This window comes from Tiliqua scincoides, chromosome 1, assembly GCF_035046505.1.
Source record: "Tiliqua scincoides isolate rTilSci1 chromosome 1, rTilSci1.hap2, whole genome shotgun sequence".
Taxonomy (NCBI): Eukaryota; Metazoa; Chordata; class Lepidosauria; order Squamata; family Scincidae; genus Tiliqua; species Tiliqua scincoides.
The window spans coordinates 234,086,194-234,102,245 of NC_089821.1; the positions used below are offsets into that span (position 1 = coordinate 234,086,194).

General features: G+C 42.1%; 1 protein-coding gene across 2 annotated transcripts in view; it reads right to left on the reverse strand.

The window, feature by feature from the left end:
• Positions 1-441: 441 nt before the first annotated feature.
• The window catches only part of SMYD3 (SET and MYND domain containing 3), a 429,466-nt gene continuing 413,855 nt past the window's right edge, over positions 442-16,052 (reverse strand). For both annotated transcript variants that reach the window (XM_066611503.1, XM_066611504.1), the window contains 2 exons: positions 5,121-5,229; positions 442-811 (listed from right to left, as the gene is read on the reverse strand). In XM_066611503.1, the coding sequence (XP_066467600.1) occupies positions 710-811; positions 5,121-5,229 (211 nt within the window). In that variant the 3' untranslated portion in view covers positions 442-709. The remainder of the gene's footprint in view (positions 812-5,120; positions 5,230-16,052) is intronic.

Sequence of the window (16,052 nt, forward strand, 5' to 3'; positions counted from 1 at the left end):
GAAGACTGCTGCAGGGATTGCTGCTGCCCCTACGCCCCCTTAGCGACATGATCCCCAGGATCGTGCTGCCTTCCCCTGCCCCGCCCCTTAAGGGGGCAGAAGCTAGGGCCCTCAGTCTGGGGTGTTACAAGGCCCTAGTTTGAGAAGCCCTGCTTTAGGGGCATCTCTTACCTGTTCTTTCTGGTGCTGCCATCTATGATCTTGTCAGCTCTCATGAGTTTTGGGTGCCACCATCTTGGATCTCACTAGATTTTGACATCCTGTTGAGGCAGGAAGAGGCTGCAGTGACACTGTGACTCCATAAGTTTGGGAACCACTGCCTTAGACTGTCCGGTTTATGGTACTCTGGTAGGAGGACTAGGAAGCCTCTCTGTCCCAAACCCAGGAACCTGTTGCCAGACAGTTGAATCAACTACAGGACTCTGAATTGATACAAGGCAGTTTTATGATTCAAGGAGGTTAGATGACAACAAAGGAAGTTACAAATATGTGTGAATATAAATGGTGAGAATTGGCTAGCAGTTTTCCAGGAGAATTAACAGAAATCAAACATCAAGATTATCTACCAGCTCAAACAGAACTTTTTCTAGGTGTACTCTTGGGAACCGCGTCTCACATATGGAGGTTTTAATGCCACACAGGTAGTCTATGATTTCTTCTGTGTCTTCTACACCGGGAAAGCAATGTTTTTAAGTTTCACAGATCATCTTCATACTAAATTCAAGCCAGCCTCACATTCTTCCTTAAGCACTATCAAGTCTTGCATAAGGCTGTGCTCTGCTCCATGGGTCACTTTCATAATATCATAAGCCTGGAGGAAGGAGGAGAAGACAGTCAAGTAATGCATCATTCTTTCTAATACGCCTGTTCTGCTTTTGTCTGGAATATTCCTTTTTGACACTTTGCCATTTCTGGCTTTGGAAACCTCTGTGCCACTTCAGCCTTCATCTGGTCATGCCCTGTCCTCTGTGAAAGGAAGAAGTGACCGCGCAGAGTAGCCCCTTCTTTGCAGTGGTGCCCCACTGGGGAACTTCACACTGGGGAAGCATGCTTGGCCCCATTACACTTTCTGCTATCTTCCAATGAAAACTGACCACACAGCTTTCTAGGAAAGCATTGTTCACTGGCTAATTGGTACTCATGTGGAATCTGATCAGGCTCCTGCTTTTATTCTGCTGCATGGTTTAAAATACAGCTAGATCTTTTCTTCATTCATAAGCAAAATGCTAGGAGCAGTAGCATTCTTGTTGAGCTCCCTGCAGTTTCTTTGTTCATGCATTACGCACATGGGGAATGGTAGATTTGGGGGTCAGAAACTCAGGCTACAGGGCATGTTCAATATCCAAGGAATGAAGGGAATCATGGCTTGGCTGGGGACTAGCCACAGGAAATCCAATATCAGAAAGACACATAGAAAAAAAATACTATTTCAAAAGCCCAAACATGTCAAACTAGACATTAAGCACGTGGCCACTACCAACAGCAGCAGCTGGACATCTAGTTCCTATCTTCTCCTTCACAACGTTTAGTAGAGCTCACGCACATCCTGATGTCATCATCTTTCCTCATATGTGCAGTGCTAAATATTACAATGGTGGCATGAAGAAGCCACAACAGAAAAGTGGTTTCCATTTTCTTCCAGGTAATGAAGGTAAACATGTAGACCAACAACTATATTTTGTTGTAAAACAAAATTGGTCTGTAAAACAAACCAATAGGTTTTCATTATCGAAGCAATTTTCTTATGAAAAACTATCCCTGGGGCACAAACACAGCACAGGGCCTGGTACCATAAGTGGAACAGTTTCTCGCCCAGGAACACAAAGCCTCATTAGATGATTGGTATGAAAGTGCCTTTGAATGCAAATGAAAATCCAACATATTCATTTGAGTCTGATTTGCATTGGGATCGGAGGGTCCCTTACATCAGAGACCGATGTAACACTATGCAAATATGCTGCTGCACTACTCAGTCATGATGAAAGGAGGAAGCAAACTCCATCACGCTGATGTGGTACAAAGTGAAGGTCAGGCTATTGGGGAAATCATTTCTGTTTCTCCTTTGTTGCTTGATGAAAATGAATGCCTGTCAGAGAAGGCAAAGGAAGGACAAATGCCTAGAAAGCCACACTCATTTTACTATGATCATACATGCAGTTAATGATGCACAGGACAAGCTGGAAAGAACCAATTCAAACTAAGCACAGCTTGAAAGGGTTCAGCATCATGTGCTTTGTGATATGTTGCCTTGTTTACACAGTACAGGATAACTGGAAATGAGATATATGCCAGGAATAAAGATGACAATTCAATTTTTGTAGCAGATAATTTAATGTACCCTAATCAACTTGGATTCACTTAGAACCAATTTGTATATACCATGTGGAATGGTACTTGTAGGCTAGATCTATGCCACCTGAAATGCTAGCTTTCTCTATGTAGGGAGTTGTTTTAGGGAGTTTTGTTGTTGTCTTTCAAAACATGGGAAAGCATTTAAGCTGTACTCCAGTGTGATACTTTGTGTGTGTCACAAGACTGACCTAACAGTTCACACACACACACACACAATTCATGTGGGGGTGGCTTTAGCAGATATCGAGATTTCCAAACACTTTATAAGAGTAGTACATTACAAAAATCCTATCTTGACGTAACCAGGGCATGGGATAGCATAGCTGGATCTGTTTGAATCTTGAGAAATCCTGGGTGGGGATCTACATCCTGAAGACTGATGAGAACTCTAGCAACTCAGACTAGCAAAATTTTAACAAGATATTACTCTAAGGCAAAAATAGGGATAGCTGGAACATATGATAAACAGGTCACACTCTTCAGACTTGATGCTAGAAAAGTACTTTCAACAGTTGCTTCTCACTTGCTTCAGGTTCCTCCATGTTCTTCCTCGGGTGAAATGAACTGGTTTGAAAATGCACATACACACAATAATAATAATACTGGTATTTATATACCACCTTTCTGGTCATCAGATTACTCCTCTGACTTTATTCAAGGCGGTTCACATAGGCAGGCTATGTGTTCACAATCAAGGAACAGAACAATATGTGGAAAAGTTAAGAAGTGGAAGTCATGAAAATCTTCCACTCTCTAAAGCAGAAAATTCAAGTTCAGAATCAATAATAATTCAGAAACTGGTTCTGATTCCAGAAATCAACTTGAGTTATGCCAGTATTTTCAAAGATACTTCAGGGGTCCTCATGATTTTGGCACACGGAACACCCTCCTTGCCCATTAGCATCAAACATAGCCCAATATGTTTTACAACAGTGATCCCAAAAGGGTGGGTCAAACCCAACCACTGGCTTATGAAAGGCTTGTAAGTGGAGCACTTTAGGATTTGGGTTTGAGGGCAACTATCATGCTGGATCCTCTACAGTTAGTGGTCCCAGACAGACAAACTTGGGTAACAACAATTCTCCTTTACTGTTAAGATCTACTAGGGAACCGTTGAACTATATCTGAGTACATCTATGTACCTTTACAATGCAAACAGATTTGTTGATCTGCAAAAAGAACTCAGGTACAGTCTTTTCCACCCAAATGTATATCTGGGCACAGGCACACTATACCCGAGTATATTTGCAGGCAACCCTAATCCCTTACTCCTGAAGGAATCAGTTGATGCTGTACATAAGGGACCTGCCATAATGCTCTACTGTTCCTGAGATTCTGCTATATATGGATATTGACAAACATGAGGTACTTTGCAAATCTATCACAAATACATGAGAGACTCGGAATAAGGTAGCAGCACACTGAAATGGGTGTAAGACTGACAGGCCGTTGAGCTTATGTGCCATAGCACAGCATTCATGTAGAACCAGGGCATCTGCATACCATAAAGCACAATAGGTGGATGACCCACAAAAATGGAGACTCACTAAAGCAAAGCCTTCCCATTTTCCAGAAGCACTGTTAATATTCTCATTTGGTCCATCTTCTAAAGTTCAAGTTTGGGAAGGTAATTTTAATTCCATATTGTATTTTAGTATTCTATAAAGAGGATTTTTTTGAGGGTACTGGGTTTAACAGACGTTAAAAAACACATACCATTCATAAAACTCAAATTATTAAAAATAAATAAAAAGAACTCGAGCAAACAACCCTGTCCCCCACATCAAGAACACTTGAGCACTTCAGACATATTTACATCCCGAATCTGCTGGCAAATAACAACACTACAAAGAAGGAACCTTGGTAAGCTCTTTCGTAACATAAACTCTTCAGTTCTCTGATCTTCTGTTCCCTTAAATCCATTTTGTGTTTGATTCAATTACAATTCCCTTTGCGAGACTGACAGTACAGAATGCACTTCTGTCTTCTATTCGCATTAACTTTTACAAGATGTTTCATATTAAAATCTGCCAGAAAGCACCAAGTCTGATTCCAAAGGACAGAATTTTAAAACAAAGGCTTATTTTCCAGCTTGGATTGCCAGTTGAAAATCAGATGTTATAGTAAAATAATGATGTCATGACAATATTTATGGGGGAAAAAACACACAGATTATAGATAACAGTTCTGATTGACATCAACTCATCCATTCCAGATTTTGATTTTTCAATTTGTGTCCAGACCCTGGCCCAAAAATGGGTCCTGAATGGGTGAATTTCAGCACAATTATATTGCAGACAAGTTTCACACAGAAAAGACAAGTTACTTCCAATGACTAAACATATAAATTTGTTTTACCTGCTCCTTCTCCTTTCTTCCCCATTCAACTAGATGCAGGACATAATCAACATTCAAGAAGGAGGGTGAGGAATGGGACAGAGTGCTAAAAAGTCTTTCATTCCTAATAGCTATTTGCCATTCAAGGTTAGGGGGTGATTAATGATGCCTCCCAGTTACTGAACAGTAATTACGAACAACTGATATTAATGGAAGTGAGCCTGGAAACTGTGTGAGCAGCAGTGACCCATCCTCTCCCTTGGCAGCTCTTGCTTAAGGAGCTGGTGTAGATCAAAAAGGGGAGGGGGAAGGAACTGGTGGGTGGCATTTAAGGTAAGCTAGGAAAGTGATGGAAATGCTTGAGAGGATTACAGCAGTTAGGGAGGGGGGGTTAGATGGGAAAATGGCAATGCAGGGTGGGCAAAACTGACCTGCTTCAGGGTTTCCAGAGCCTGAGGAAACATGTCTTGGCTGTACTGCAATTTGGCCACTCTCATCATCTGCAGAGCCTTCAAAGGATGGAAGCCAGGATAATAGAACCTGGAAACACAAAGGGGAGAAAAACCACAGTAGTGTCAGTTTTCACCTTCACAGCTCCACAGCTCTCAGCAGAGAGCTATTAGGGTGGGTCTGCACAGCCATTGTGAATTTTAATAAGGCATTCAGAGAAAATTAGCAGCTCTGTGGAGGAGTGTGAAGTATTGAGGGGAAATTAACAAATTATTATTTTCTATCTCTATAGAATGGCTTTTACATTATCCTGTTAGAAAGTGACAGGGTGGGACTAATTCACCCACCACAACGAGACAATACAATGGCGCTGATTGTGCTTCATGTTAAATGGGCTCTCAGGCTCAGGAGCATCAAACAATTTCCAGAGTGGAGCCCAAGTCCCCATTATTTCACAGAGAATAGCAAAACAGCATCAAGGCCTGGCTGCAGAATTCCTGGAGGAGACATATTGAGGGCTTTGATTTGGGTTACACTTTCCTACTGTAATGGAAATGTGCAAGATCCCTCGAGGAGGTAGAGTGTGGTGTCAACAGTGGCCCCTTACTCTGGTAGGCAAGCATGGGGTTAACACCAAGGTCTTAGATTGCAGTGGGTGTGCTGCACAGCTGCAGCCAGGTCATTACAGGGATAGAAGCAGCACCTAATGAAGGGAGAGTTTGGTGGGTAGTAAGAGGAGGAAAGAAGGATTGGATGCATGGGTTAATGGGCTGAGGAACTAATGGCTGATGAATTAACTGACTAAAGGACAGATGGGTGAATGGACTTGGGAGACTGCTAGAGACAATGGAGATTAGTGTGTGGCTGCCTTGCCCAAGATCTGCTGAGGACCAAGGTGTTGCTGTAGTGGCTGGAGAAGCTGCTGTCAGGTGATGGGAAGAAGGAGGACCTCTAAAGATTGAACAGGCGAGCTACCCTGGTGGTGGGGTCCAGCAGTACTGCAGTGCAAAAATAGGGCCATTGCTGGGGAACAAAGGAGAGCTTAAAGTGAGCATAGGTTCTCTAGGTAAAGCTTGGATTGGGAATCTGGCAAAACACAAAATCTGGCCACAAAACATCTGAAGTTTCAAGTTTGCAAAGCAAAAAAGGTCAGACCTAAGCAAGCCAACATGTACCATAGCTGCTAAGTGTGAGTTGCAAGATCACCTGTATGCATCACTCCTCAGCCATGGCCTCACTTGGTAGCCTTTGGTAGGCCAGTTCTTTCAGCCTCCCCAGTTATAGTAGTGGGAAGTAAAAACACCAGACAACATTAGAAATCTATTGTAAGGAGACAATGAATGCATGTATGTGTGAGCACGGGGTGCTGTCTTCTCCTTTCAGACCATTCATCCATCTAGCTCAGTACTGTCTCAGCTAGCCATGAGGGGCTCCCAAAGATTTCAGTCAACAGGACTGGAGATGACGCAGAGGATTGAACTTGAGACCTTCTGCACCAATGGAGGTGTACAATCACTGAGCCAGGACCCTTCCCTGCTTCCTGAACATGTTGAGCACTCAACAAGCTCAGCAGTGCTTGGTACATTAGTAACAAAACCACCACCACCACCAAGTTATCTTTGACCATTTTTTAAGATGCTTTTTGTTTTAAAAACAAAAACAAGGAAAGTCCCTAATTTTAGCAATAGGCCAGGTAACACCTCTGGTTACAGTATTTCATTGTGGGTCAGCTTTCAGAAGGAAACATTTGCTCACATTTATTTTTAGCAACAGTTTTAAAACATATACAGAATAGAGGAAGCATGGCAAGCATTTTAGCTTTCCTTTACGCTAATTTGATGGGGCCAGTACTCCCTATTAACTCACCATGATTAGTACTGATTGACACACACACAGAGAGGATGACTGAAATAGGCAGCTTGTTTGTAGCAGAAGGAACACATGTAATGTCCTGGTGTTGCTAATTACTTGCAATATATACTGAAAATGTCAGTGTTTTAAAGGCAGTTGCTCTCTAGTCACAAGATTTGTACAGTAGTCTAAACTATTCAGGAGCAGTGTCATTCAGCAACGGAGAATAATATAGCGTGAACCAAAAGTAGGTGGACAGTACGTGGAACAGGGTTTGTGTTAGGGTTATACTATAATGATGGTGTTCATTATAACTATAGTGTTTGTTATATTATATTGCATTTATTTACTGTCCACCTACTTTTTGTTCACCCTGTACATCTGATCAAACATTAATCAATTCTTCTTGGCAGTTCCTCACACCATTAAGGACATAAACAATTTTAAGTTAGCTGTAGCAGCAGGAAGAAGCTCAGACAAATTCCAGTTAGATGGTATCAACCCTTTGCTATAAGGCAGCAGTCTCTGGAAGAGTTTGAGCCGCAGTAAGTCCTTGCAGGGACAGAGGGGAGGCAGTGATGCAATTGCTCTCTGCAAAACCGGAAGTAGAGTGTGATCGCACCACTACCACTTTTTAAACTTCGGGGAGCCCTATGGAGGGTCACGCAGGGCTCCCCGCACCCCCGGGAGGCTGCGGCAGGGACTGGTAAGTAAATGCCAATCCCTGCGACACGATCCTGGGGATCATGTTGCTGCCTCCCCTGTCCCTGCCCCGTAAAGGGGTAGAGGCCAAGGTCCTCTGGCTGGGGTGTCTTAACACCCTAGTTTGAGAAGACTGCTATAAGACTGAAGTGCAACCATTTCTCAATGGCAGTTGCTAGCTGCATGCCCACATCCAAGTAACTTCAGATGAGTCACAGAAGCAGGCAAGAAGCCAAAGCAATTCCAGCTGTGCAAGCCACCTTGGAAAGTAACTTTCTTTAGGGAGTTTAGGGTGACTTCCATCAGGAGAGATGGAGTAATTATTGGTTAAATTAATAAATGATCTACATGCTGAACAAGCACACAAAACTCAGCAAGAGTTTCCACTTTTGTCTCAACAGAGACTCATACTTTATGGAGATGGATCTGATACTCCATGAAGCTGCATCTGTTGAATTTTATCCGTTATCATGTAGAAGTCAAAAATCACCCAGCCTCTGTCAAAAACAAGTGGCAACTAACCCGCCCACTCCCTGCTTAGACTCTGTCACTCCTATCCAACATGGTACGTCCACTGTAGCCTCTTTTCACAGCTTACAGAAAGCATGAGGGAATATTTTGATCATTAGGCATAGCGTCAATATTTTGGGAACAGTGGGAAGGGTATTGTTATTATGACATCATCATCCACCCCTACTTCTGTCCCATGTGCTCAGTGAAAAATGAATAGAGATGCAGGTTTTTTTCTCAGGGTCCGTATACACTTTGCCTTGTGGGACAAATAGCTTTGGAAGAGGAGATTCAAGTAGAAAACTGGCATGTGGGAAATGGTTAACTCTCTTTCCCTAGTGCTATGGTCTAGGTCAGTGGTGTAGCTAAGGGGTGCAGGGGGTAGCAGTCACACTGCGCAACAAGCTTTAGGGGGGCAACAAGCTAAGCTTGACACTAGTGGTCAAAATTGTGAAAATCTTGGTATGTGAGAATACTACCATCATGTTATATATCATTGGAAAGGTAATTTAATGCAGAATGCAATGAAACAAACCTCATTGGAATATCTGTATTCTACCAAAAGTTATGACCAATTAACCAGAAAATGAAAACAACTGCCTTAAGAACAAAAAGTGGATTTCTTTAACTCAAAACTAACTTATGAGACTGATTGTTCTGAGAGCCATTGAGATGTTATCATGATACAGCATGGAACCAATAAGGTGTTAATAAGGTGAGGACAAAAGGAGGGGAGCTGCTGTGTACACCACCCTGAGCTCTTTAGAGGAAGGACGGTCTAAAAATGTGAAAAATAAAATGTTGTTGTGCTACAAAATTTTCTTTGATCCCAGGTAACAGATAGATGCCTTAGCTAGGCCACTGGCTGGGGGGAGGTGGCAGATCAAGTGGGTGGTGAACTGCTGGGGTAGGAGGCAGGTTCCCCCCCCAATTTGCACTTTTTAAAGAGCCAGGGCATGATGTCACTTCTAGTTGTGACATCACTTCTGGGGCATCATTTTGAGCTTTGTGCTGGGTTACACGTTCACTAGCTATGCCACTGGTCTAGGTCAATCTGCCCTCTCCCACCCCCATGTGCATTTGGCATTAAAAAAAAAAAACACCCTGTGGGAGAGTCAATCATGTAACTTCCTGTCAACTTGTCCAGTATTATTGCCTTCATTAACATGGGCAATTGTGTCTGGGCAGTACTATTTCATTTTACGGTTTAGGGATCACAAAGCTGAATGCTTCTCTATGAAAAATTCTATGGAAAAATTCGCTGACATACGAAACTAGCATCTCAAGAAGAAGGGTGGACCAGATGTCTCCCTGTTATCTAGTTTTCTATATAGATGACTTTTTTTTTTGAACTGGGGCAGCATTCCTTCAGTCTTACAAACTCTACCTGCAGCCTGAAGCAGTGCAACTCAGACACAATTATAACACCTCATAGAGAACTAGGCCACAGTGTGCTGCTTTTATCCCCTACCCACTGCCTTCCCTGTCCCACACTAAAGCCAATATTATGTTCAGATGACTTTTCAGGTGCAGGTACCACCCTATGCTAGATGATCAGCAACAACAACATATTCTCTTCATCTTCTCCTCCTCTTTATTATGTGTACTTTAAATTCCAGGCACAGCTCTTTATCATCTTTATTGTATTTACTGTCAGAACAACAGGGTAACTACTATTAATTAACAACAAAGTAACTATTAATTCCCATTTGAGAGAGAGAGAGAGAGAGCTGGGATTGAAGAACAGTGACCTGCTGGAAATCTCTCTGTTGACTCCTCAGCAGCAGTGAGGTTTGAATTCAGACCTCCTGAGTCTTCAATTATGTTTAATTCCCTATCTAATTTCATGGTCTAGACCAGGGGTGCCCAAACCCGGGGACCACTTGTGGCCCACGGGGGGGGGTCCCAATCCAGCCCATTGGGGGGCCCCCAGTCTCCAAAGAGCCTCTGGACCTCCAGAGATTTGCTGGAGCCTGTGCTGGCCCAACACAACTGCTCTCAGTGTGAGGACAACTGTTCAACCTCTCACCTGAGCTGTGGGGCGAGGGCTCCCTCCACTACTTGCTGTTTTATGTCTGTGATGCAGCAGCGGCAGCAAAGCAAAGGTCGGCCTTGCTTTGTGCAAGGTCTTTTATAGGCCTTGAGTTACTGCAAGACTTTCATTCATTCATATAAGTTCTACCTCTGAATAAATTTACATAAATGAATTTATTAAATTTGAAATGTAAATTAATTCTTTCCCCCCTGGCCCCAGATACAGTGTCCAAGAGATGGTGTGGCCCTCCTGCCAAAATGTTTGGACACCTCTGGTCTAGACAGTGGTTCTTACACTTTTAGCACTGGGACCTACTTTTTAGAATGAGAATCTGTTAAGACCCACTGGAAGTGATGTCATGACCAGAAGTGACGTCATCAAGCAGGAATAGTTTTAACAATCCTAGGCTGCAACCTTACCCACACTTACCCAGGCGTAAGTCCCATTTACTATCATATATACAATAGCCTGTTAAAAGAACAGATCTGTAACATTTCCCCAAATGCAGTCACATACCATGGTGGCATCAAGTGTAATATGTTAAAAATAAAATATTGAAATGAATGGGAACCTATCTGAAATTGGCTCACGACCCACCTAGTGGGTGGGTTTCAAACCCACAGTTTGAAAAATACTGGTCTAGAAACGAGATACACTAGCCATGGAGGTGAAATGTGGTGGTGCCTTCTGAATGCCTTCTCAATTCCCTTCACAACACCCAACCCGTACAGAAGAACAACTACCCCTAAGGTGAGCTTTCTTGTTCCACAGTAGCTTAGACAGAATGGTAATAAGGATTTTACTATACATCTGTTTTAGTCACAAATGTGGTGCAGGAGAATGGGAGACTGGTTGTTTACAGAGGCTCACCTTTAACTTTTCTCAAATGTTTGACCAGCTGGCAGGACCGGATTTAAGCCAGTTGGACCAATTGCTCCCAATTGGGCCCCATGACTAAGGGCTCCCCGCACTAGGGTAATCTATTCTTGTCAAATACACACAATACCACATTGCAGGTTTTATAGAGAGCAGCAATTTTAATTTTCTTCTGAATTCTTAAAAAATCAGTAGCATTTGTTTATACTGTTTATATTTTGAATTTTTAAAACTATACTTGAATTACATATGTTAATTATAGCATTAAAATTTATTTCATTTTTAAGTGTACATTTTGATTGCTTTCCATTCCACCATAGAGATATAAAGTTTATAATAAATTTTATTTATATCTCTAAGATTCTACAGACCTTGGGTGTGAACCTGGGGCCCTACAAAAAAATGTTTCCAATTGGGCCCACATCTTCTAAGGCCAGCCCCGCCAGCTGGCTGAGCAAGAAGGTGCCGGAAATTGCAGTGGCTATTCCAAGGAATGTAGTGAAGAAGAGAAGGCAACAAAGCATGGACTCATTCACCAGCAGTGCTGACTGAACCTCTGCCCAGTTTGCCTGGCTGCTGGATCCACTAGGCTACTGCTATTGAAGCCATAAATTTGTCCCACAGATTCCCGTGAAACTCCCCCAAAAGTTCTGGAGATTTGTTTAATAATGGCATCCAATTCCACAGGTAATCAAAGACTTTGAAGATTTAGGATTGTGGTACATGATAGCAGAGGAAGCAGCAAGTAATTAAGCAATGCCAGGCAGACAACCAAAACCACTCACAGCCATAAACTAAAGAGAAAGGAAATTTAAGAGGTGGAGCAGAGGAAGCAAGCGTGAAACTGAGAGCACTGAGTACATAAATATTTACAAAGCTGTTTTATTGAGTTGATTTATGTACTGGTCTTATGCATGTGCTTAGTTGCTTTTCACAAGCTTTAAAGCTGACATGTAAAATTGCTGTTTAGTGTTATTTTCTATAATAAAGTTGCTAAATTATTGGAACATTCTCTGTGTAGGTACATGTGCTGGACGACCTTCTTGGAGGAATTTGTACGACATGCAGAACTGAGAGATTTGAATGAGAGTGGGCTGGGAGCTACAACATGCTTCCATTCCTCTTCGTAGCTCCCCTATGAAGTTAACAAACTATGAAGTTACCAGCACTTTTCAGGGTGGGAGAGTGCAATCTGAGGGTGTTCCTGGGGGTGGGCGGGCAGGGAGTGGGAAGCATGGCCAGGATCTGGCACTTATGCCAGATCCTAGCCCCATTCCCAGGCAGCCCAGGGTAGTCTTGGGCTGCTCGGATTTGCACCACTGATTTTGGTGGTGCAGGTCCAAGTAGCCCCATTGGGGCTGCTGCTGCTCTTGCCAGGGTAAGGCAAAATGTTTCCCCTTGCCTTGGGCCAAGCCTCAGACAGCCTGAAACTTGCGCTGGATACAGCACAGGCCCACCAGCCTGCCTGATCTAGCGCACGTTAGGATTGTGTTGCCAATTTCTTTGTAAGACTAACCAAAAACAAGTGTGATGGCAAGGAAGGTCCTATCCCTCTGAGTGACATGGCAGAGACTAAGGCTGTGGACAGTGATGCACATTTATTTAACATATTTTTAGCCCACCTTTCCTCCACTAATGTGGGTGCCCAAGGCGGCTTACACAAAATAAAAAATATACAACATAAAAACCATCAACGAAAAAGAATGCAGCAATAAAACTGATAAAAACACCAAGAGTCAGTAGCACTAAGAGTCCAATCTTATCCAACACCAATGCAGCCCTGGCATAAGGGAACAAATGCTCCTTTATATAGAGGGAGCCTATGTGACCCCCTTCCCACTGCAGGATGCAGTGCATACCCTATTGGCGCAGTTACATCAGTGCTAGAAAGCTGGATAGGATTGGACCCCAAATGTCATAAAAGTATCAACAACACATCAAAATATAAAACGTGCGAGCATAAAAAACAGCAGCACATAAAAGCAATAATTAGAATAGGATCTAATTTTCAGTGTGCACTATCTACATTGCAACCAGGGATCAACACATCCCTGAGAACCAGGTTCCCTTAAATATTCCTGAAATACTATATCTTTTTTGGGAGGGGATCTCTATAGCAAGTAAATACTTTGACTTTACTTTTTGAAAAGAAGCTGTAGTGTATATTTGTCTTGATAATCCCAAGTGGCAATCAATATTACCAGCAGGTTCTTTACTTTGGGAAGACACTTATTTTGTTCTAAATGCACCCATCATTCATTTCCTTGAGCAACCCATGTGCTTTCATCCTATTAAAAAGTGTAAAGGGCTGGCACAGTCTAGATATGCAATACATGTTTGCAAAATTCTGTATCTCAGGGAACTCATCTCAAAACCTTTCCCTTTCTTTCCTTTCCAAGCTAAGTAATTAGAGCTTTTTCATCCTCTCATGAGTCTAGATTAAAAGCTTATTACAGAGCAAGGAAAATGACTATCGTTTCCGATTCCTCACAATTTAAAATAGGTTAATTGATGTGCACTATTCGCTGGAAATTCATTTGCAAAGGAACATTTGTGACTCCGCCTTCAGCGCCTGATGGAATTTCAAGCACATGTGATTTGTACAGCCTTGAAATGACTCTCTTTAATGGAAGGAAATGCTTGCTAGATGATGACTCCAGACTTACAGACTCACACAATGCCCACAAAGCCCTTCACAAAAAGTTAGGAACACACAAAAGAAGAGTTGCATTATTCTTCCATTATAGCCAGTGATACAGAACTTCAGGAAGAAAGGAAAGGATAATGATGCCATCATCAGTTTGGACAGAGAGAAGACTGCAGGAGTTAATGAGATTATTCTTTGAAAATGATGTGGCAATTTTGTTACTATTGTTCATTCCTTATCCACCTGACAATGGCATTCTCTCTTAAGGTCATCAGACCATGCATCAGCTTCTGTGATTTTCCAGCACTCTGCTACAGACATAGCTGCTTGCACACCCCTCTATTCACAATCAACAGTCTATCGTTAAATTTATTGGAATGCTTAAATCTTTGTTTTTAAAAATGCCAAAATACATCCAGCAGGAGAGCACAAAGGTAAGATTCACACAGCATTACTGCTCAAACTGCAAGAAGCCAAGGAGAGACTACCCGTCTTCTGTGATGGCTCCCTTAGGTACTGCTTTTTGAGAGCTACAAGGGGCACAATTTGCCTAAGGATACAATCCTAACCATTAGTTAGGCTGGCGCAAGCACACTCAAGGTGAAGAGATCCCTGAATCCACAGCCCTCCCTTAAGGAGTTTCACTTCCTCCACCCTTGTTTTTGTCACATGAGAGTAGATCTGTTTTCCATGATTGCTCCACCTTTTGAATCAGGCTGACACATGATGGTTTGGAGTATTTCAGTGACATGTAAGCCAACGAAAGTTTTGTTGTGCTGGCATATAAGTGTTTCAACAGTGATTGCCAAGCCAACTGTGATCTCATTGCTATGGTGCCACCACAAGCCATGTTAAACCAGTATTGTCAGGAGATGGACAAGTGCAAGTGTTTTGCATTAGGATACAACAGTAGTTCTCAAACTTTGTAGAGGCCCTAGAGGCTGCTGCCTGATTTATAAATGCCAAGGGGTGTGGCTATCAGCAGTGCTCCCCCCAAGTAGTAGTTTGTTTAACCCTTGATGCATACAGCCTAATCTGACCTGTCAGTTTAGTGAAGCACCCAAAATTGGGTCATGACCCACTGGTGAGGAAAGACCCATTGATACAAGATATGGAACTTAATAAGTACAAAGTCTTACATTTGATGTAAAATGTTTAAAACTTCTGCATAGTGTATGATTACCATTCTGGTTCATAGGCCTGGGGTGAATTTCAGTAAAACATCAAAGAGATTGTTACTAAAATGGCAGAGTGTTCTACACCATCAAATCCAGATAGAAGTATGCACATTTAAAATGGGATCAGATCAAGAAGGAAAGACAGACAAAAAGAAGATGCAGAATAAAAATGAGAAACAAAGAGGTAAAGTGAGAGGAAGATGTATACAACCAACAATGTAACTTTGTGACAAGAGCCTTGGCCTTCATTATCTTCTCTGACAGCAAATCAATGACTGGCTCTAGCTACAAGACACCCATATTTGCGTGCTATTCTCTCAAAGTACAATTACAAGGTCAGCATTAGGAACAGGTAGGGCAAGAGAAATCTGTGAACATAACCCTGGCAGAAAATTCACAGGTAAGCATTTTAGTCACTTTCCTAAATAGCTGCTTGCCACATTTAAATCTGAGATGACATCATTTGAGGGATACACAGCACAGATAGAACAGCAAAGAACCTGTCAACCTGGTCATATATAGTCTGCTGTGCAAAGCAAATGTGAACAGGAGCAACAATCCTTCAAGCAGAACTGATATTCTGTACATTTATTCATCACTGACATGAGATGAAAACACCCTTAAATTCTGATCTGTAGAAAATGTAGCACTCTTAACACTCTAAAAGAGAGCTTCAACAGTCTTTAGGCATGGAATTTGAATTCCAAATCATAGAGACAAGGAACCAAAATACTATCCTGCTATTTGTCTTTTGCCAATTAACTTTGGAATTCCTTCTATCTCCATATCTTGAACGGCCATTGAAATAATATTTTAAATACAATTCCCATTTACAGAGCAAATAATGTTCTTTGCTACGGAATTCTTCCTTATCTGATCATTAAGATAACCAGCTCTGAGTTCCATTAAACAATTCTGTAATCTCACAAACACTACAAATAGAAAAATTTCTCTTCCTGAGCTAATTCTCTGGAACCAGATATAACAGGGTTAGTTAGCTACATTATTCATCCCTGCCTGTTGAACAAGATATACATGTCTGGATTTTTTTCTACATCTGGTCCAGAGTGTTGTTCTTATGAGGAAAGACCACCACCTCTGGGGCTTTTTAGCC